Raw genomic sequence first — 23,697 nt, 5'->3', positions numbered from 1 at the left:
CCTCTGAGTCATAATCAATAACACAAAATTATTGCAAAAATTACTAGATTTTCAAAACAATACAATATGAAATATTAAATCGAAATTAAATTGCTTCCCTCAGTACATAAGAACTCGATGGACAATAGTCACCACAGTGATCTGGATTCAGATCCATTATGTAGACACAATAATAATACACAGTAATACAATATGGGGGATTGCAGGTCTCTTGATCTATCCCAGCCTAAGCTAAGAGAGCGAGGAGAGAGAGAGAGAGAGAGAGAGAGAGAGAGAGAGAGAGAGAGAGAGAGAGAGAGAGAGAGAGAGAGAGAAGAGAGAGAGAGGAAGAAGGAGCAGAAAGAAGAAGGAGAGAGAGAGAGAGAGAGAGAGAGAGGAGAGAGAGAGAGAGGAGAGAGACGAATGAGACGAACCAAGAGAAGAAGAGAGAGAGAGAGAGAGAGAGAGAGAGAGAGAGAGAGAGAGAGAGAGAGAACAATGGAGTCAGACCAGAGCATTATACATAGTCATACACACTGCTCTAACCCTGCCAAGTCCTCTGGCTCAAAGGTGGTCTCTATTTCTCTCTCTATTTKTCTCTCTCTCTGCGCTGGTGAGCAGTGCCGTGAGTTGGCCTCTGCCCAGTACCCCGTGGGCAGAAAGACTCCAGCTCATTGTCTGAGAGGACCATGAGAAAGAGATGAGAAACAGAGAGGAAAACAATAAAAAGAAAAGAAGACAACCCATAGAACGAACCCAAGGTGTGACCGGTGCAGTGGACTAGGAATGTCATTGTCGATATGAATAGCTTTTTCATCTGATTCTCTGTACCCTTACAGCAACTGCTGCTGCCATAGACTTTATTAAAGAGGACATAGTTCAATTTAGCAACTTGCTATTCTAAGGTTTCAGATCAAGGAACCTATGAAGTAATTTCCCTCACAAAGTGATCGAATCCAAGATTTGTGTGTGTGCGTGCGTGCGTGTGTGAGAGCGAACGAGAGAGAGTCTCAATGTTGAAGCACAAAGACAATCCCCGGAGAGTTGAATTTGACACGTCCTTTTGTATTGCGTATTGCCCCTCTGGAAGTGTAGTCTTCTTGAATTGAATTYAAATGAATCGAATTGAATGTTGAAACATAAATAGGGACAGTGGGACACAGAGAAAGTCAGTAAGTATCACAGCTTCTTCAGAGAGAGAGGTGATAGCTTCCCACGAATATTATTGACACAGGCACCCTAACTGACTGACTGACTGACCGGTTGCTGTTAAGACAACTCTCTCTCTCACTGGGTTATTAGAGGGCTGGAGGTGACAGACCAACATACACATGAACATACACATACGTTGAGTACGTGATTGACTAAGAGCACCTGGGTTCATTGGATTAAAGGATTGATTTGACCCTGCATTTCAAACTGAAATACTGTCAAATTGGGGAAATATTGTGTGTGTGTGTGTGTCTGCTAATTCTCGTGTCGTCTTGATGAGGGTATTATTCCACCCATGATGAACCACTCTATGATATGATAGTCTAATAAGTCTGGAAGTCATACACACACACTTAATTTGGGTGTACAGACGGACAGGATGAGATGATTGGTAGAGACGCTAGGATGTTTGCTTCAGGGCCAATTTAGATCATTTTAAATATACTTAAATCGAACTTCATTCGTATATTTTGTATATATTTAAGTACTGTATGTCTTAGATATAGGACAGACACTTCAGAACAAACTTCCTTTAGATTTTGGGGATGGACTATCTGTTGTTCCATGTAGTGAATACGTTACTCAATGCAGTTGTATGGGCTGTTAGCAGTAAGGTCAAAAAATAACAGCCAAAACTTCAGCTGCAGAAAAGGTGGCTGGGTAATATGCAATTTTTTTGCACATTCGTTTTTGAAAGAATACTTGAAATATATTTTGTGGACATTTCAAGTTAAATATACTTKTTTTTTGAAGTACACTTAAGTATATTTTTTTGAGATATGAAAAAGTCTACTCTCTGCATGTTTCCTTATGTGGACTAAACAAGAGTTATCAATGTCAACTTTCTCTGAACTTCAAAACACATTATTGGCACTGAAAGTACAGTACCTGGCAAAGTKTTCATATCCCTTGAATTGTTACAATGTTCTTGGCAACAATATATGAAGAAAAAAAAATATGAAAGACTGATTTAAATTAAATTTAAAACATTTAATTGTTGCATAAGTATTCAGCTCCCTGATTCAATAAATGGTAGAAACACCTTTGGCAGCAATTACAGCAATGAGTCTTCTTGGGTAAGTCTTTAAGAGCTGTACACACCTGGATTGTGCAATATTAGCCATTTATTATTTTCATAATTCTTCAAGCACTGTCAAGCTGTTGGGGATCATGGTTAGACAGCCATTTTCAAGTCTTGCCATAGATTTTCAAGCCAATTTAAAGACTTAAGTCAAAACTGTAACTTGGCCATTTAGGAACATTCATTGTCTTCTTGGTAAGCAAACTCTAGTGGAGATTTGAGATGTAGGTTAATGTCTTGCTGAAAGGTGAATTCCTCTCCCAGGGTCTATTGTAAAGCAGACTGAAGCAGGTTTTCCACTAGGATTTTGCCTGTGATTAGCTCCATCCCATTTATATCTATCCTGAAAAACTCCCCAGTATTTGCCAATGTCAAGCATACCCATACCATGATGCAGCCACCACCATGCTTGAAAATAAGGCGGCAGTTACTCAGTGATGTGTTGTGTTGGATTTGCCCCAAACATAAGGCTTTGCATTTAGGCCACAAGGTATATTCCTTTGCCATGTTTTTGTTGTTGTTGTAGTATTACTTTATTTTGTTGATTTTTTTATTTAACCTTTATTAAACTAGGCAAGTCAGTTAAGAACAAATTATTATTTACAATGACGGCCTACCCTGGCCAAACCCTAAGCCGGACGACACTGGGCCAATTGTGCGCCGCCCTATGGGACTCCCAATCACGGCCGGTTGTGATACAGCCTGGAATCAAACCAGGGTCTGTAGTGATGCCTCTAGCACGGAAATGCAGTGCCTTAGACTGCTGCGCCACTCGGCAGTGCCTTGTTGCATACAAGATGCATGTTTTGTATATTTCGATTTTTCTTTTCACTCTGTCATTTAAGTCCTTATTGTGGAGTCACTACAATGTTGTTGATTCATCCTCAGTTTTCTCCCATCACAGCCATTGAACTCTGTAACTGTTTTAAAATCACCAATGGCCTCATGGTGACCTCTCTGAGCAGCTTTATTCCTGTCCTGCAGTTCAGAAGGATGACTGTGTCTGTGATGTGTCTTGGTGGTTTAATACATAATCCACAGCATAATTATTAACTAGACATGCTTAAAGATACACTGCTCAAAAAAATAAAGGGAACACTTAAACAACACAATGTAACTCCAAGTCAATCACACTTCTGTGAAATCAAACTGTCCACTTAGGAAGCAACACTGATTGACAATAAATTTCACATGCTGTTGTGCAAATGGAATAGACAAAAGGTGGAAATTATAGGCAATAGCAAGACACCCCAATAAAGGAGTGGTTCTGCAGGTGGTGACCACAGACCACTTCTCAGTCCTATGCTTCCTGGCTGATGTTTTTGGTCACTTTTGAATGCTGGCGGTGCTTTCACTCTAGTGGTAGCATGAGACGGAGTCAACAACCCACACAAGTGGCTCAGGTAGTGTAGCTCATCCAGGATGGCACATCAATGCGAGCTGTGGCAAGAAGGTTTGCTGTGCTGTCAGCGTAGTGTCCAGAGCATGGAGCGCTACCAGGAACAGCGCAGTACATCAGGAGATGTGAGGAGGCCGTAGGAGGGCAACAACCCAGCAGCAGGACCGCTACCTCCGCCTTTGTGCAAGGAGGAGCACTGCCAGAGCCCTGCAAAATGACCTCCAGCAGGCCACAAATGTGCATGTGTCTGCTCAAACGGTCAGAAACAGACTCCATGAGGGTGGTATGAGGGCCCGACGTCCACAGGTGGGTTGTGCTTACAGCCCAACACCGTGCAGGACGTTTGGCATTTGCCAGAGAACACCAAGATTGGCAAATTCGCCATGGCGCCCTGTGTTCACAGATGAAAGCAGGTTCACACGCACATGTGACAGACGTGACAGAGTCTGGAGACCCGTGGAGAACGTTCTGCTGCCTGCAGCATCCTCCAGCATGACCGTTTTCGTGGGTCAGTCATGGTGTGGGTGGCATTTCTTTGGGGGCGCCACAGCCCTCCATGTGCTCGCCAGAGTAGCCTGACTGCCATTAGGTACCGAGATGAGATCCTCAACCCCTTGTGAGACCATATGCTGGTGCGGTTGGCCCTGGTTTCTTCTAATGCAAGACAATGCTAGACCTCATGTGGCTGAGTGTGTCAGCAGTTTCCGCAAGAGGAAGGCATTGATGCTATGGACTGGCCCGCCCGTTCCCCAGACCTGAATCCAATTGAGCACATCTGGGACACCATGTCTCGCTCCATCCACCAACGCCACGTTGCACCACAGACTGTCCAGGAGTTGGCGGATGCTTTAGTCCAGGTCTGGGAGGAGATCCCTCAGGAGACCATCCGCCACCTCAACAGGAGCATGCCCAGGCGTAGTAGGGAGGTCATACAGGCACGTGGAYGCCACACACACTACTGAGCCTCATTTTGACTTGTTTTAAGGACATTACATCAAAGTTGGATCAGCCTGTAGTGTGGTTTTCCACTTTAATTTTGAGTGTGACTCCAAATCCAGACCTCCATGGGTTGATAAATTTGATTTCCATTGATCATTTTTGTGTGATTTTGTAGTCAGCACATTCAACTATGTAAAGAAAAAAGTATTTAATAAGAATYTTTCATTCATTCAGATCTAGGATGTGTTATTTTAGTGTTCCCTTTATTTTTTTGAGCAGTGTATATTCAATGTCTGATTTGATATTGCTGCCCATCTACCAATCACTGCCCTTCTTTATAAAGCTTTCAAAAGGCTCCCTTACAGATGTTTTACGTATTGGGGACAGAGGAAGGGTTAGTCTTTCAAAAATCATGTCAACCCTTATTATTTCCCACAGAGTCCATGTAACCTATTATGTGATTTGTTAAGCCAGATTTTACTCCTGAACTAATTTAGCCGTGCCTAAACAAAGGGGCTGAATACTTATGCAACGACTGTATTTTAATTAATCGTAATCATTACTATTATTATATATTTTTTTCACTTTGACATTACAAAGTATTTCGAGTTCATTGTTGACAACAAATGACAATTATATAAAGTTAACCCACTTTGTAACACAATAACATTTGAAGAAATACACGGGGTATGAATACTTTTGCAAGGCACTGTATACTTATAGTGTAATTGATCACTCACAAGCAGAGTTTTATGAAGAAAAATCAATGTGTCAACTTAGAAACAACTCCAGGTGTATCTTGAATGAATATACTAAATTACAAGTAAAGTGTTTGAAATTGAAGTACATTTTTAATGAGTGTGTTTTTAAGTTTAATGATAGTGAACATATCGTATACTTAAACACTGAAAAACAATGAATTTGAAGTACACTTGTAATAAGTGTATTGAAGGTTGATGATAGTATATAGTGTTAAAAACTATGTTTTAAGTGAGAATAGGCATTGGTCTGATGCCGAAAAATAAAGGAAATTGCAATGCTTATTCTACCCATGCTCTACCAAGGTTTTCCAGCACACAGCTTGACCAACTACAGTAGCTATGTTGGTATTGTACTTCAAACGATGTGTAGGCAGTTTGCTTAGAATTCAAACCTTCTCAAACAGCCTAGTTCATACTCTTAGAGGAGGTGCTTCCACAATAACGTGATTTGTACCGCATACAAGCTAAAGTATTCTTCACACTTCACACTCCATAAGACATTATCCCATTATGCTACCTATTCATGCTTTTTGAAATGAAATGAACACAGGTTTTGCTGGTTTGTCTTGTAGTAATGTGGTGCATGCCCGTATTTCCTTAAACCTTTATTTTAGCAAAGTATTTAATAGAAAAAAATATATCATAATAACATCCTTTTTTGGTAAGAAGGTGCCCAGCATAAACATTGGTGGTGGTGTGTTGGACACAGTAGCTCAGATAGAGAGAGCCTGTCTGCATCCCTGATTTCTATAACTGTTAGCTTACCTGTGTAATTTTGAATTAAGCTCAAACATGGTCCTGTTATATCAATTGCTATGCTAATCAATGGACAGTTCATTGCCTCGGTCAAAATAGTATGTAGATTAAAGTAATCTCAGCACTTGTATGTTATTTTTGAAATAAAGATGGCAACGCAACAATAATACACATTTACAATAGGCCTGTATCTAAAAATATATACAGCCAAATTATATACAGTGTCACGACTTCTACTGAAGTCGATGCCTCTCCTTGTTTGGGCGGTGTTCGACGTCGCCGGTCTTCTAGCCATCGCCGATCCATTTTTCATTTTCCATTTGTTTTGTCTCGTTTTCCCACACACCTGGTTCTCATTTCCCTCATTATGTGTTGTGTATTTAACCCTCTGTTTCCCCCATGTCTGTGTGTGGTATTGTGTATCTGTTTTCATGTATGCGCACGTTAGGCTGGTTGCGCTGGGTTATGTTCAATCCGTATTTGTATTTTGTGAGCTTTTGGTTCGCCAAATAAAAGGCTCCAGTTTGCTACCAAATATCTGCTCTCCTGCACCTGACTTCCTACAGCCCTTCACGCATACCTTGACATACAGTGCTGTGAAAATGTATTTGCCCCCTGATATTCTCTATTTTTGCATATATTTCAATGTTATCGCCTCTTTAACCAAACCTAATAATAGATAAAGGGAACCTGCGTTTACAAATAACAAAAGAAATTGATACATATTTTATGCAACACCCAATTCCCTGTGTGAAAAAGTACAGTAATTTCCCCGTTATACTCAATAACTGGTTGTGCCACCTTTAGCTGTAATGACTGCAACCAAATGTTTCCTGTAGTTGTTGATCAGTCTGTCACATCACTGTGGAGGAATTCTGGCCCACTCTTGCATGCAGAACTGCTTTAACTCAGCGACGTTTGTGGGTTTTCAAGCATGAACTGCTCATTTCAAGTCCTGCCACAACATCTCAATTGGGATTAGGTCTGGACTTTGACTAACCATTCCAAACCTTCAAATGTTTTGCTTTTTAGACATTTTCATGTAGACTTGATTGTGTGTTTTGGATTATTGTCTTGAGGACACTAGAGGGCGATTTGGTCACTTGACTGCAGGAAAGTGTTTTAAGTAACCTTCTGTCTTACTGTAAACATACCATACCAAACCTAACATATTATACTAAAATCAGTGTCCCAGCTTTATGTTTACAATGTTACGTCTAGTCTATGAGACCTGACTGGCACACAGAATGTCTTGCAAGCAGTGGTTCTGAGTGATATTGTTGTTGTACCATGTGCAGCCCCCTGAATACTTTTCACTTTTGCATGGCGACTTCAGATTTTCTGTGAACACACTGAAAATAACTTGACAATGTGTTGATCAGGCAGCACAAATTTGGATTATAAAAATGACAAGACAGGAGAGAAAGAGTTTGTCCTGGAGCTGGAATCTATTCCACACGTTTGATCGCTCTTTTTAAAATTATCCGCCGCCATTGTTGCAACCCCTATTACCAGTCTGTTCAACCTCTCTTTCGTGTCGTCCGAGAACCCTAAAGATTGGAAAGCTGCCGCGGTCATCCCCCTCTTCAAAGGGGGTGACACTCTAGACCCAAACTGTTACAGACCTATATCCATCCTGCCCTGCCTTTCTAAAGTCTTTGAAAGCCAAGTTAATAAACAGATCACTGACCATTTCGAATCCCACCGCACCTTCTCCACTGTGCAATCCGGTTTCCGAGCTGGTCTTGGGTGCACCTCAACCACGCTCAAGGTACTAAACGATATCATAACCGCCATTGATAAAATACAGTACTGTGCAGCTGTCTTCATCGACCTGGCCAAGGCTTTTGACTCTGTCAATCACCGTATTCTTATCGGCAGACTCAATAGCCTTGCTTTCTCAAATGACTGCCTCGCCTGGTTCACCAACTACTTCGTAGACCGTGTGTAAAATCGGAGGGCCTGTTGTCCGGACCTCTGACAGTCTCTGGGGGGTACCTGGGGGTACCACAGGGTTCAATTCTCGGGCCGACTCTTTTCTCTGTATATATCAACGATGTCGCTCTTGCTGCGGGTGATTACCTGAGCAACCTCTACGCAGACGACACCATTCTGTATACTTCTGGCCCTTCTTTGGACACTGTGTTAACTTCTTATGGCTGAAGGGGCAGTATTGAGTAGCTTGGATGAAAGGTGCCCATATCAAACGGCCTGCTCCTCAGTCATAGTTCCTAATATTTGCATATTATTATAGGATAGAAAGTATTGGATAGAAAACACTCTAAAGTTTCTAAAACTGTTTGAATTATGTCTGTGAGATTAACAGAACTCATATTGGCAGGCAAAATCCTGAGTTGAAATCAAAACAGGAAGTCAGAAATCTGAGCCTGTGTGTATTCAACGGAGTCCCTAAAGAAATCCACTTGAGCTATTAATGATGTTGCACTGCCTAGGGGRTCCACTAGATGTCAACCATCAATAGAAATTTCAATGAGACTTCTATGATGTTGTGGGAGAGAATGAGAGCAGAATCAGTCAGGTGTCCATCAAGCAGCCATTTCCTGATCATGCTTTTTCTTCATGCAAGCCACTGACGTTCCATTGTTCACGCAGACAAGAACGAATACTCCGGTTGGAACTTTATTGAAGCTATATGTTAAAAACATCCTAATGATTGATTCAGTACTTAGTTTAAAATGTTTCTTCGACCGGTAATATCACATTTTGAAGTTTTTGTCCGATATATTGCTGACCAGAATTAGCGTGTGGATATGTAAACCAGACGCACTAACAAAAGAAGGTATTTGGACATAAATAACGTTTTTTTCGAACAAAACAAACATGTATGTATTGTGTAACATGAAGTCCTATGAGTGTCATCTGATGAAAAGAATCGAAGGTTAGTGATTCATTTTATCTCTATTCTGGTTTTTGTAAAGCTATCTTTAGCTGGAAAAAATGGCTGTGATTATTGTGGTGACCTAACATAATCGTTTGTAGTGCTTTCGCTGAAAAGCCTATTTGAAATCGGACACTTTGGTGGGATTAACAACATTTACATTTACATTTAAGTCATTTAGCAGACGCTCTTATCCAGAGCGACTTACAAATTGGAAAGTTCATACATATTCATCCTGGTCCCCCCGTGGGGAATGAACCCACAACCCTGGCGTTGCAAGCGCCATGCTCTACCAACTGAGCCACACGGGACCAACAACATGATTACCTTTAAAATGATATAAAACACATGAATGTCTGAGGAATTTTAATTATGAGATTTATGTTGTTTTGAATTTGGCGCCCTGCACTTGGACTGGCTGTTGTCATATCGGTCCCGTTACCGGGACTGCAGCCATAAGAAGTTAACTAATCTCCAAACGAGGTTCAATGCCATACAACACTCCTTCTGTGGCCTCCAACTGCTCTTAAACGCTAGCAAAACCAAATGCATGCTCTTCAACCGTTCGCTGCCCGCACTCGCCCGCCCGACTAGCATCACTACTCTGGACGGTTCTGACTTACATGGACAACTACAAATACCTAGGTGTCGAGCGAGACTGTAAACTCTCCTTCCAGACTCATATAAACATCTCTAATCCAAAATTAAATCTAGAATCGGCTTTCTATTTCGCAGCAAAGCCTCCTTCACTCATGCCGCCAAACTTACCCTAGTAAAACTGACTATCCTACCGATCCTTGACTTCGGCGATGTCATCTACAAAATAGCTTCCAATACTCTACTCAGKAAATTGGATGTAGTCTATCACAGTGCCATCCGTTAAGTTACCAAAGCGCCTTATACCACCCACCACTGCGACCTGTATGCTCTAGTCGGCTGGCCCTCGCTACATATTCGTCGCAAGACCCACTGGCTCCAGGTCATCTATAAGTCTATGCTAGGTAAAGCTCTGCCTTATCTCAGCTCACTGGTCACGATAACAACATCCACCCGTAGCACGCGTTCCAGCAGGTATATCTCACTGGTCATCCCCAAAGCCAACACCTCCTTTGGCCGCCTTTCCTTCCAGTTCTCTGCTACCAGTGACTGGAACAAATTGCAAAAATCGCTGAAGCTGGAGACTTACATTCCCCTCACTAACTTTAAACATCAATTATCTGAGCAGCTAACTAATCGCTGCAGCTGTACATAGTCCATATGTAAATAGCCCACCCAATCTACCTACCTCTTCCCCATATTGTTTTTATTTACTTTGCTGCTCTTTTGCACACCAGTATCACTACTTACACACCATCATCTGCTCATCATCATCTYCTCATCTATCACTCCAGTGTTAATCTGCCAAATTGTAATTACTTTGCTACTATGGCCTATTTACTGCCTTACCTCCTCCTGCCATTTGCACACACTGTATATAGACTTTCTTTTTTTCTATTGTGTTATTGACTGTACGCTTGTTTATTCCATGTGTAACTGTGTTGTTGTTTCTGTCGCACTGCTTTGCTTTATATTGGCCAGGTCGCAGTGGTAAATGAGAACTTGTTCTCAACTAGCTTACCTGGTTAAATAAAGGTGATATAAAAAAAAAAGTTTTTATCCTGTCAGTCGAGTCTGGTAAATTGATGCTAGCTAGCATGCACAACTGTAGTTCTGTTTACATGTGTGTTTGGGATTCAACCATTTACTATATGTGGTAGCTTACTGTTTCTTAACAAAACAATTGGTTTTCTCTGCTATGGTTTATGTGGTCTTGGTTGTTCTTTGAGGAAATGTAGCGCAGTGTTTATCCTAACTGTCTGATTTCTAACTACCTCATCTTACCGTAGCTTGGCAGGGGGAATACAAATGAACATGAGTAGCATGGAAGTTTCCCAAAGTTAGGTTGTTTTAAACTTAACATAACTAACTAGATACGTTGTGTGTAAGAATGTATGATCTTTTGTGGCACATCAACTTAGATAGAGTACATGTTAGCTAACATTAGAATCATACTTTGGCTAAGATTACTTAGCTAGCTAAAGTTAATTGGTTATCATAGCAGCCAAGGACGATTGATAGTTTATTTGTGAATACTTGTTTGTGCTCCGATTACACGCAAGTGTTTAGATCAACAGTTTACACATGATGACTTCRGCCTGATGGACTGTAGAAGCAAGATAATGTTAGCTATGTAATGTTAGCTAGTTAGCTACTTAGCTAATCAAAATATATTTGTTTGCATTTATTGATTAACTTCTTATGACTGGCAGCATGGTGCAAGCAGCTGTGTTGTTGCTGAGCAACCAACCTGGGATTAGAACTCTGAGATTATGCTGAAAAAAAGATGTTAGCATTGTCATAAATGCAACCAAAAGGTAGCACATTGTTGTTTCTTAACTGACAGGAATGTGCATGTGGGAGCGATAAATTATACATTTCATAAAAACTGGTGCACCTACAAATGTAGTAAATCCGGCAACGGTCATATAATGAACTAGTTTTTATCCAATGTCTAGAATTGAGCTAYGTAGAAATAAGGTAGGTAGAAATAAGCAAGAACTACTCTTAAAAATCAATTGCTAACAACCCTGTTCAAAAATCCGGTATGTGGTTCTCGGTAACAGCCAGACTGCTCAAGAAGGGAGGGGAGTGTGTTGTGTACCTCCAATCAAGATGATTTAAGAATTTTCCTTGAGATTGGTGTCATATTGACCTAGATATGATGATAGGGAGATTTGAATTTAACACGGAGCTTCAATCAATGACTATACTACTAAAAGACTGTAAATAAGTGTATTGAAGGCTGATGATAGAATATTTATAGTATACTAAAAGAAAAAATAATTCATATAAAGTACAGTTTTAATAAGTGTGTTGAAGTGTAATGATAGTATATTTATAGTATACTTAAGACATACTAGAAGAGTCATATTTGAAGTATATTATTTGCATTTTTTTGTATATTTAACTTGTTCACGTGTGAGTTCCAAGTATCTCTAACTGTCGCTCCCAGTGCACGTTTTGTTATGCGCGTGATGACAGATTGCGCTCACTGTTCCAAAATGTGATTTTTACGCAACAGGACAGTTAACCCGATCCACCCTCAAACCAAGACACACTGCCTGCTAAATGTCTATGGGCTATGTTTCAACACATTTTTCTCTAACAAGTTCTACAATGTTTTTTATTTTCTAACAACAGTTTGACTTGAGGTGTGTACCGCCTCATTAATTGACATAGAAGTAGCCCATTTTACTGTTGAGGACAATTTATGTTTGAGGCTTTACTGAGCAGGACAAAATTCTCACTTTGATGAGAGCCCAAACACTTCAGCAGTGTTTCCTTAGATCAAGTATGCAGATATTTTTCCCCATGGCACATTTTCTGGCTGGTGCTCGCAATGCCTTAATTTCTATTTTCTTGTGGTTTCTATTGTGGCATACCATATGTACAGTCCCTTCGGAAAGAATTCAGCCCCCTTGACTTTTTCCACATTTTGTTACTTTACAGCCTCATTCTAAAATGCATTGAATAAAGAAAAATCCTCAGCAATCTATACACAATACCCCATAATGACAAAGTGAAAACAGGTTTGTAGAAATTTTAGCCCCCCCCCCCCCCACCGTATTTACATAAGTATTCAGACCCTTGCTATAAGATTCGAAAATGAGCTCAGGTTTCCTGTTTCCATTGATCATCCTTGAGATGTTTCTATAACTTGATTGGAGTCCACCTGTGGTAAATTCAATTGATTGGACAGTGCAGTTGACAGTGTATGTTAGTCACTCTGACAGAGCTCTAGAGTTCCTCTGTGGAGATGGGAGAACCTTCCAGAAGGACAACCATCTCTGCAGCATTCCACCAATCAGGCCTTTATGGTAGAGCGGGCCAGATGGAAGACACTCCTCAGTAAAAGGCACATGACAGACCGCTTGGAGTTTGCCAAACAGGCCCCTAAAGTCTTTTAGGCAAAGGGTGGCAACTTTGAAGAATATCAAATATATTTGTATTTGTTTGACACTTTTTTGGTGATTCCACCATGATTCCATATGTTATTTCATCGTTTTGATGTCTTCACTAATATTCTACAATGTAGAAAATAGTAAAAAATATTTGACTGGTACTGTATATTAACAAACATTTATAAAACCCTGTTTTTGCTTTGTCATTTTGGGYTATTGTGTATAGATTGATGAGATTTTTTTTTAATAAGCTTAAGGCTGTAAAGTTACAAAATGTGGAAAAAGTCAAAGGGTCTGAATACTTTCCTAACGCACTGTACATACAAACACACACGTGCACGCACATACACACCTCCCCAATACTAAAACACTGGGAGCCGGGTGACTCTTTCGTGGCGTCATCTGCATCTCTGTGAGCAGGCTGAACGTGACAACCAAGGGTGAGAAAAAAGGGCTCATGGGTCTTATATAAACTAGGGTGCCAGTGAGGATTTCCTACGCTGGACAACTTGTTACAGCTGTTGATGAGTTATTGATAGTAATCTCCCAAAAAATGTAATGTCATTATATTAAGATATAAGGGGAGATTCAAAACCTGCACTGAGTGTACAAAACCTTCAGTACACCAGCTCTTTCCATTACATAGACTGACCAGGTGWATCCAGGTGAAAGCTACGATCCCTTAATGATTTCAATTGTTAAATCCACTTCAATCAGAGTAGACGAAGGCTAGAAGACAGMTTAAGGAATGATTTTTAAACCTTGAGACAATTGAGACAATGACTGTGTATGTGTGCCATTCAGAGGGTGAATGGGCAGATAAAATATTTAACTGCCTTTGAACGGTGTGTGGTAGCTGCCACGCCCTGATCTGTTACAGCTGTCCTTGTGATTGTCTCCACCCCCTCCAGGTGTCGCTTATTTTCCCCGGTGTCATTCTGGGACAGAAAGACAGGACACATAGGGATCTGTGTGTCCTGTCTTTCTGTCCCAGTTCGTCTTGTGTGTTTCCAAGTCAACCAGCGGTTTTCCCGTTCTCCTACTTTTTGCATTCTCCTTTTTCTAGTCCTCCTGGTTTTGACGCTTGCCTGTTTCTGGACTTTGTTCCCTCCTGCCTGACCATTCTGCCTGCCTTGACCACGAGCCTGTCTGCCACTCTGTACCTCCTGGACTACCCTCTTGCCTACCCCTTTGGATTAATAATCATTGTAAGACTCCAACCATCTGCCTCCTGTGTCTGCATTTGGGTCTCGCCTTGTGCAGTGACAGTAGCAGGTGCCAGGCACACCAGTTTGTGTCAAGAACTGCTATGCTAGTGGGTTTTTCACACTCAATAGTTTCGATTGTGTATCAAGAATGGTTCACCACCCAAAGGACATCCAGCCAACTTGACACAACTGTGGGAAGCACTAGAGGCAACACTGGCCAGCATTCCTATGGAACACTTTCAACATGTAGAGTCCATGCCCCAACGAATTCAGGCTGTTCTGAGGGAAAGGGGGMGGGGGSGGCAACTCAATAGTAGGAAGGTATCCTTAATGTTTTTTACACTCAGTGTGAATTGATGTTGATCATCTGTTGGTGTCTGCTTGATTTACAGCAGGGTCTAGTCAGATTTAACAGATAAGGCATCAAGGTAATGGGTTCATGTTTTCATATGTTTTTGTGCCTGGGATTGGACATCGAGTCTACTGTGTACAATTGTGTAGGGTAGACTATTGTGCAACACTCAACGCTATTCCTATAAATTATTCTGCATACAATGACAACAAATTACATAGCGCAGTGGACTTATTCACAATATGACCTGGCAATGAAATAACATGACAAATGCATTTTGTTTTCCATGTTACAGCAGCAATTGTAAACAATACCAGGGGCTTGAAGTAGCCTAATTAAACTTGAATTTGGAGCTCAGAAATTCAAGCACTGGAATAGGCCTACCTTGAAAATCAGACATTTCCTCAATTTGGTGCTTGAAAAGTCCTTGTATTAAATTATTGTAGCCAATTTACAAGTTCTCCCGCTACCTTTTAATTATCTGTGATTTCATTTTATATCCGTTTTTGTGATAGATGTAGCCACTTTCGTTTGTTTTCCACCGCTTCAATTTAGTCTTGAGCTACTCTGTTGCGTTAAAACCATGGGTGGTTATTATGAAGACTACAACATCTAATGTTGGCTTCAACTTGGATTTCCATACAAATCCTTTCCCTKCAAAATAACCCGTTTTTTTAACCTGTAGAATTATATAAATGATATTGAGGTTGGGGTCCTTGAGAATGACAATTACGTGGTTGAAAAAGTTCCTGAAAGTCCTTGAATTTGACTTGCCATAGTCTGTATGAACCCTGCTTGAACCCTGCATCTGTACTTTTATTCCTCTAAGTACAGATGTGGAGCTGCATGACTATAAAGAAGGTGTGCTTGGCAGAATGAAGGTTGTATTAGCAAATTTAGTGAACGACTACTGGCATCATGTTTCCCTCCGAGCCAAGCGTGGGGTGGTAGGGTAGCCTAGAGGTTAGAGAGGTGGAACAATAGCCGGGGGGATTGCTGCTTCAAGCCCTGGGCTGAGTGAAAAACAGCGGGAACTGAACTGACAACCAGAGGGCTACTGGTCCCTGTTCCCAGGTACCATTCAATGTCACTGTGCCCTTAATCAAGGCAGCTAACCCCTCAGGCACAGACTGGCCAAAGGGTAGTTCTGGCAAATGCCAGATGGGATGGTCCCTCTTTAGCCAAGTGGGCTGTTATAATAGTTTGTTAGCTTTTTTGGCCCAGAATGGCCATTATTTAATAGTGGGGGTTTCAAGGGGGAAAAAATGGGCCGGTGTGGGGGCCTTGAGATGAAGACCTTGGTTAGAAATGCCTGTAACCCCTGAAATTGCTCTGCAGCTGATGCTGTGCTAATCCCATGTTCGTTGTGTAAGGTTGCTGACCTATTGTGGCAGCAAAATCATTAGGCCAAAGCAAAAAAATCTCTCTCAGCCCATTGTCTAAACAACCAAGCATTTAACTGACCGTTAGCCGTTTGGTGGCGTCTACCTCGATCATGCCCCGGAGGAGGTTCTGACAGTCTGGGGGTATGAAGTGGGGCATGTGGAACACTCCCAGCTTCACCTTCTCCAGCAGGTTCCTCAGATTGTCATCATCAAATGGAAGGGCACCCTGGAAGGGTGGAAGGGACCAGAAAGGGGGTAGGGGGAGAGACAGGGGGAAGAGAGAAGTAGAGGGAGGCAAAGTTGCCATCAGACCAAACACGTGTTAACTTCGAACACAACGGCTGAGAGTTCATCAAAAAGATCAAGCAATGGCAAGGCAATAAAATAACAAGACTCCCCAAAACAAAAACAACTTGAGTTTCTGACACGATGCAGCAACACTCCAATTAGTGAGATTTGCCCTCCAACGTGATGCTAAATAAATAATAAACGGGTAAACAGAGAAGAGGGCTGCAGTGTTAATAATAACTCTGCCTTCTCGCTCTTTCCTCCTCCTTACTTTAACACGCACAGTCGTTTATCAAGACGGACCGACACCCTGCAGATGTGGTTATTCGATGAAACAACAGGAACGTCAAGAATACGAGCGAGAGGAGGAAGGACGGAGAGAGAGAAAGACAGAGATGGGGAAGACTTGTGTAACACAATATCTGAATAAAGCCTAACTACAGGGGAATGAGAGTGTCTCATCCAATCTAATAAATGGTGCTCTCCGAGCCAACAACAGGACAGAGGGAGCCCAGATTAAACACAGCTCGACAGGAGAGAGAGCATTTATTTACGCTCAAACAAATGGAAATAAACTTGGTTTGGAAGGTGGAAAGTAAAGAAATTGATCAAGATAATGACAAACCAAATCATATGTGAATAGAAAGAGAACGGGACTTAGAAGATGCATCGGCAATTGTCGTTCTTTGTTTAAGTGGCCTGGTGTAACACATGCATGAATACACACACACACACACACACACACACACACACACACACACACACACACACACACCAACCCACCAACACATATGCATGCACACGCAAGCACACACACACAGTGGTATCCACTATCCATTATTCAAATCAAATCAAATTGTATTTGTCACATACACATGGTTAGCAGATGTTAATGCGAGTGTAGCGAAATGCTTGTGCTTCTAGTTCCGACAATGCAGTAATAACCAACGAGTAATCTAACCTAACAATTCCACAACTACTACCTTATACATACAAGTGTAAAGGGATAAAGAATATGTACATAAAGATATATGAATGAGTGATGGTACAGAACGGCATAGGCAAGATGCAGTAGATGGTATAGTGTACAGTATATACATATGAGATGAGCAATGTAGGGTATATAAACATAAAGTGGCATAGTTTAAAGTGGCTAGTGATACATGTATTACATAAAGATGGCAAGATGCAGTAGATGATATAGAGTACAGTATATACATATACATATGAGGTGAGTAATGTAGGGTATGTAAACATTATATTAAGTGGCATTGTTAAAAGTGGCTAGTGATACATTTTTACATACATTTCCATCAATTCCAATTATTAAAGTGGCTGGAGTTGAGTCAATATGTTGGCAGCAGCCACTAAATGTTAGTGGTGGCTGTTTAACAGTCTGATGGCATTGAGATAGAAGCTGTTTTTCAGTCTCTCGGTCCCTGCTTTGATGCACCTGTACTGACCTCGCCTTCTGGATGATAGCGGGGTGAACAGGCAAGTGGCCTCGGGGGGCGTGTTGTCCTTGATGATCTTTATGGCCTTCCTGGACATCGGGTGGTGTAGGTGTCCTGGAGGGCAGGTAGTTTGCCCCCGGTGATGCGTTGTGCAGACCTCACTACCCTCTGGAGATTCTTACGGTTTGGGCGGAGCAGTTGCCGTACCAGGTGGTGATACAGCCCGACAGGATGCTCTCGATTGTGCATCTGTAGAAGTTGGTGAGTGCTTTTGGTGACAAGCCAATTTCTTCAGCCCCTGAGGTTGAAGAGGCGCTGCTGCGCCTTCTTCACAACGCTGTCTGTGTGGATGGACCAATTCAGTTTGTCCGTTGATGTGTACGCCGAGGAACTTAAAACTTACTACCCTCTCCACTACTGTCCCGTCGATGTGGATAGGGGGTGCTCCCTCTGCTGTTTCCTGAAGTCCACAATCATCTCCTTTGTTTTGTTGACGTTGAGTGTGAGGTTATTTTCCTGACACCACACTCCGAGGGCCCTCCACTCCTCCCTGTAGGCCGTCTCGTCGTTGTTGGTAATCAAGCCTACCACTGTAGTGTCGTCCGCAAACTTGATGATTGAGTTGGAGGCGTGCATGGCCACGCAGTCGTGGTGTAACAGGGAGTACAGGAGAGGGCTCAGAACGCACCCTTGTGGGGCCCCAGTGTTGAGGATCAGCGGGTGGAGATGTTGTTACCTACCCTCACCACCTGGGGGCGGCCCGTCAGGAAGTCCAGTACCCAGTTGCACAGGGCGGGTCGAGACCAGGGTCTCGAGCTTGATGACGAGTTTGGAGGGTACTATGGTGTTAAATGCTGAGCTGTAGTCGATGAACAGCATTCTCACATAGGTATTCCTCTTGTCCAGATGGGTTAGGGCAGTGTGCAGTGTGGTTGCGATTGCGTCGTCTGTGGACCTATTGGGTCGGTAAGCAAATTGGAGTGGGTCTAGGGTGTCAGTAGTCCAGCAACTTCGCGCTGGTGTGTGGAGGTGATATGGTCCTTGACTAGTCTCAAAGCACTTCATGATGACGGAAGCGAGTGCTACAGGGCGGTAGTCGTTTAGCTCAGTTACCTTAGCTTTCTTGGGAACAGGAACAATGGTGGCCCTCTTGAAGCATGTGGGAACAGCAGACTGGGATAAGGATTGATTGAATATGTCCGTAAACACACCAGCCAGCTGGTCTGCGCATGCTCTGAGGACGAGGCTGGGAATGCCGTCTGGGCCTGCAGCCTTGCGAGGGTTTACACGTTTAAATGTTTTACTCACCTCGGCTGCAGTAAAGGAGATCCCGAAGGTTTTGGTAGCGGGCRGTGTCAGTGGCACTGTATTGTCCTCAAAGCGAGCAAAAAAGTTATTTAGTCTGTCTGGGAGCAAGACATCCTGGTCCGCAACGGGGCTGGTTTTCTTTTTGTAATCCGTGATTGACTGTAGACCCTGCCACATACCTCTTGTGTCTGAGCTGTTGAATTGCGACTCTACTTTGTCTCTATACTGGCACTTAGCTTGTTTGATTGCCTTGCGGAGGGAATAGCTACACTGTTTGTATTCGGTCATGRTTCCGGTCACCTTGCCCTGGTTAAAAGCAGTGGTTCGCGCWTTCAGTTTCGCGCGAATGCTGCCATCAATCCACGATTTCTGGTTTGGGAATGTTTTAATCGTTGCTGTGAGTACGACGTCTCCGATGTACTTTCTAATGAACTCGCTCACCGAATCAGAGTATTCGTCAATGTTGTTGTTGGACGCAATGCGGAACATATCCCAATGCACGTGATCGAAGCAGTCTTGAAGCGTGGAATCAGATTGGTCGGACCAGCGTTGAACAGACCTGAGCGCGGGAGCTTCTTGTTTTAGTTTCTGTTTGTAGGCTGGAAGCAACAAAATGGAGTCGTGGTCAGCTTTTCCGAAAGGAGGGCGGGGGAGGGCCTTATATGCGTCGTGGAAGTTAGAATAACAATGATCCAGGGTTTCACCAGCCCTGGTAGCACAATCGATATGCTGATAGAATTTAGGGAGTCTTGTTTTCAGATTAACCTTGTTAAAATCCCCAGCTACAATGAATGCAGCCTCAGGATGTGTGGTTTCCAGTTTACATAGAGTCAGATAAAGTTCGTTCAGGGCCATCGATGTGTCTGCTTGGGGGGGGAATATATATGGCTGTGATTATAATCYAAGAGAATTCCCTTGGTAGATAATGCGGTCGACATTTGATTGTGAGGAATTCTAAYTCAGGTGAACAMAAGGACTTGAGTTCCTMTATGTTGTTATGATCACACCACGTCTCGTTAATCATAAGGCATACCCCCCCGCCCCTCTTCTTACCAGAAAGATGCTTGTTTCTGTCGGCGCGATGCGTGAAGAAACCAGCTGGCTGCACTGATTCCATTAGCGTCTCTCGAGTGAGCCATGTTTCCGTGAAGCAAAGAACGTTACAGTCTCTGATGTCTCTCTGGAATGCTACCCTTGCTCGGATTTCATCAACCTTGTTGTCAAGAGACTGGACATTGGCGAGTAGTATGCTCGGGAGCGGTGCGCGATGTGCCCGTCTCCGGAGCCTGACCAGAAGACCACTTCGTCTGCCCCTTTTACGGCGCCGTTGTTTTGGGTCGCCGGCTGGGATCCGATCCATTGTCCTGGGTGGAAGGCAAAACACAGGATCCGCTTCGGGAGAGTCATATTCCTGGTCGTAAAGGTGGTGAGTTGACGTTGCTCTTATATTCAGTAGTTCCTCCCGACTGTATGTAATGAAACCTGAGATTACCTGGGGTACCAATGTAAGAAATAACACGTAAAAAAACAAAATACTGCATAGTTTCCTAGGAACGCGAAGCGAGGCGGCCATCTCTGTCGGCGCCTCATTGTTTCATCACGAGAGACGTGGATATTATAGCCAAAACACAGGGAGAGAATGGGAGGCGAACTGTGGCCAAAGAAAGTAGTCACTATGATCAGGCTAGAAAGGACCAAAGTGGCCAGATGATATTGTTGTTGCGCTAGTATATCTAAGGTTGGGGTCAGGATTTTAGTCCATTCTATTAGTAATCCATTAGCTAGTAATCCAAGTCATGCGTTGTGCTTGTTGAACCAGCCACCAGTGCACTCTGATGTATGCAAGCGCATATTGTTGCTGTACGTCTCTTGCTGGTGCCAAATCCAATTTCCCCTTGTGGGATTAATGGAGTTTATTCAATTCAAAGGGTGAAAGTTGACACTCACCACCAATAGGGCAAAGAGGATGACCCCACAGCTCCACATGTCTGCTTTTCTGCCGTCATACTTCTCCCCCTAAGAGAGAGAGAAAGACAAAGATAGAGAGAAAAAAAATTAAGAGAAATATAGGAATTTTTAAGTGAAGGCTAATATCTCAGAGGAGGATCATGGATCGACCTCGTTTGGGGGAATTCCGAGTTAAGGGATTGTAATTCCCTTTTTATGCACTTTTCTCTGTACGTGTATTCTTAAGCATGAGAATAGCACCCGTTATTTGTTTGGGGTGGAGATCAAACAAAATAAGGTGCGGGGGAGGTGAACTTGACTTAAATCCCTCATGATTCCACCACCTTTACTCGTGATGAAACAATGAATAAGGTCAAGCAACCTGTCAGTTTCAAGTGGAACTTAATTTTTTCCGATAGAAATGACACAATTCTCCATGCACTGTAATTTACAAATGAATAAGAGCTATTGATATGAGCTAGGTAAATTACACTGACAAAACATATTTACTCAGTTCATATAAGTCAATTGAAATACATTATTTTATTGTCCCCAGCACAAGGTGCACTTGTGTAATGAGCATGCTGTTTAATCAGCTTCTTGATATGCCACACCTGTCAGGTGGATGGATTATATTGGCAAAGGAGAAATGCTCCCTAATAGGGATGTAAAAAATGTGTGCACAAAATTTGAGAGAAGCGAGCTTTTTGTGCGTACGGAACATTTCTGGGATTTTTTTACTTCAGCTCATGAAACATGGGACCTACACATTACAAGTTGTGTTTATATTTTTGTTGAGTGTAGTACGCTGTTTGGATAAGGGGATTGTAAATATATGTGACTATTGTTGTAGATCTATTTTACCTTTCGCTGGAGAGAAATGTGAAACRAGTCATATGTCAGCCGACGGAAGCATATCAACATATCAGCTTTTCCATAGGGCATTTTATTACATGCTGGCCTTATAACTTGCAGGGGTGAAATTTGGAGACCCAAGCTATAGGCTTCTGTAGCCATACGCAAATGACAGTATAGCGCCAAACCTACCGAGTTAATTTATGATTTCTAGAATGTTTTAATTATATGGCCAGACTTTTCACTGTATTTTCTACAATTTGTCTGTGTTAATATTAGCCACTATCAGTAGCCACAGTCAGCTACCCACATAGCCTACATTTATTACTGTCACTTTAGTGTTAGTTTCCTTACATTTGGCAACATTCCATTCCATTGTCGGGTTACCTTTCTTTCCTCTGTCACGTTCATGTGGTTGTTCCTGAGGATCCCTAGCAAAAGGGGATCATATTAGGCTAGCGCAACCCCTATTGTACACTTGTCTCACCTTCAAATATATATTTTAATTTTGTATTATTTTTAAAAAATTGAACCTTTATTTAACTAGGCAAGTCAGTTAAGAACAAAATCTTATTTACAATGACGGCCTACACCAGCCAAACCCGGACGACGCTGGGCCGATTGTGCGCCGCCCTATGGAACTCCAAATCACGTCCGGTTGTGATACAGCCTGGATTCAATCCATGGTGTCTGTAGTGATGCCTCAAGCACTGAGGTGCAGTGCCTTAGACCGCTGCGCCACTCAGGAGCCCCAAATAGATTGAACAATTGAATAAGGCAACTATCAGGATGAATCAAACCAATGTATTCTTGATTCACCAATATATTCTGTGCGTAGCGGCTCTCCAAACTTAAAAAAAGTATTATTCATAAATACTTTCCCAACCGTAAATAATATAGAAGATCAGAGTATTTTTAAATCTACCAATTGGCTCTGAATAGGACACAAATACGGTATGCATGTATTTACACGTTTTCTTTCATTGATCCCTAATATTCCGAACCGTTCCCTCTATAGAATATTCTAGTGAGTCTGTCAAGAAAACCCTATTGAATGAAAACTCCATGAGAAAATCTGTTGGTCAGCAAGTCGGAGGGTTTTTCCAATGGTCGAATTCAATTTATTCAGCACGAGCACCTGCATAAGGTAAGTCTGAATACCAACTACTGAGAAGTGCGTGGGAAAGGCGTTCATAGGAAAGGCATAGAGTTCCTAGGACTGAATCGGGCCCTTGAAGAGTAAAACTAAAACATACTCACCCTTATAACCTCTGGGCATGCATAGTGCGGAGATCTGTGAAGAGACACAAAAAACAACTTTTAAAATTCTACGTAGCAACATCAATGCGTATTCCTACTAAAAAACGGTACATAGAAACTTTATTCCATATACAGTCCACTACTGTTGTTCGGAGACAGCTCTGGTTAAAAGTAATTCCCCACCATATATATTGAATAGGGTGTCATTTGGAACATCCATCGTTTTCACTTTGTGATTGTGAAGAAGAAACAATTGATTTTACAGGATCCATCAGTAAAGTCTTTACTGTGATCTTTACTGTGAGTTTACACAGCTTTCCCATGTGGATTGTACAGTCTGCACTTTGCAGGGTTGTAACCTCACTTATATGATGGCTTACGCATAAACACTCGCACAAATTACAACCAACAGAAACCATTCTTGGCACCTATACTTTCAATGCCCTACAGAAAGAGTCAGTGTTATTTGTATTTTTATGGTGTTCTGTAAATGTGTAATCATTTGTATTTAATCATGTTGTTGTACTTGTAATTCAGCTTGCTGCTTTTTTAAATTTATTTGACAATGATTTCACTTTGTTATTACCCCAGGTATTATGTGATTGTGAAAGAA

General features: G+C 42.1%; 1 protein-coding gene across 1 annotated transcript in view; it reads right to left on the bottom strand.

Moving 5' to 3' along the window:
• brsk2a (BR serine/threonine kinase 2a) overlaps positions 1–23,697 on the bottom strand; it is a 463,140-nt gene that overhangs the window by 77,663 nt on the left and 361,780 nt on the right. The window contains exons 6-8 of the mRNA XM_070442906.1: positions 23,085–23,118; positions 20,970–21,038; positions 16,048–16,198 (exon numbers count right to left, since the gene is read on the bottom strand). Of these exons, the coding sequence (XP_070299007.1) occupies positions 16,048–16,198; positions 20,970–21,038; positions 23,085–23,118 (254 nt within the window). The remainder of the gene's footprint in view (positions 1–16,047; positions 16,199–20,969; positions 21,039–23,084; positions 23,119–23,697) is intronic.

The sequence above is a fragment of the Salvelinus sp. IW2-2015 genome, linkage group LG4q.1:29, assembly GCF_002910315.2.
Source record: "Salvelinus sp. IW2-2015 linkage group LG4q.1:29, ASM291031v2, whole genome shotgun sequence".
In the NCBI taxonomy this organism is placed as follows: domain Eukaryota; kingdom Metazoa; phylum Chordata; class Actinopteri; order Salmoniformes; family Salmonidae; genus Salvelinus; species Salvelinus sp. IW2-2015.
The sequence above is the reverse complement of the archived record's forward strand: the minus strand, read 5'-3'. Positions and strand labels throughout refer to the sequence as shown.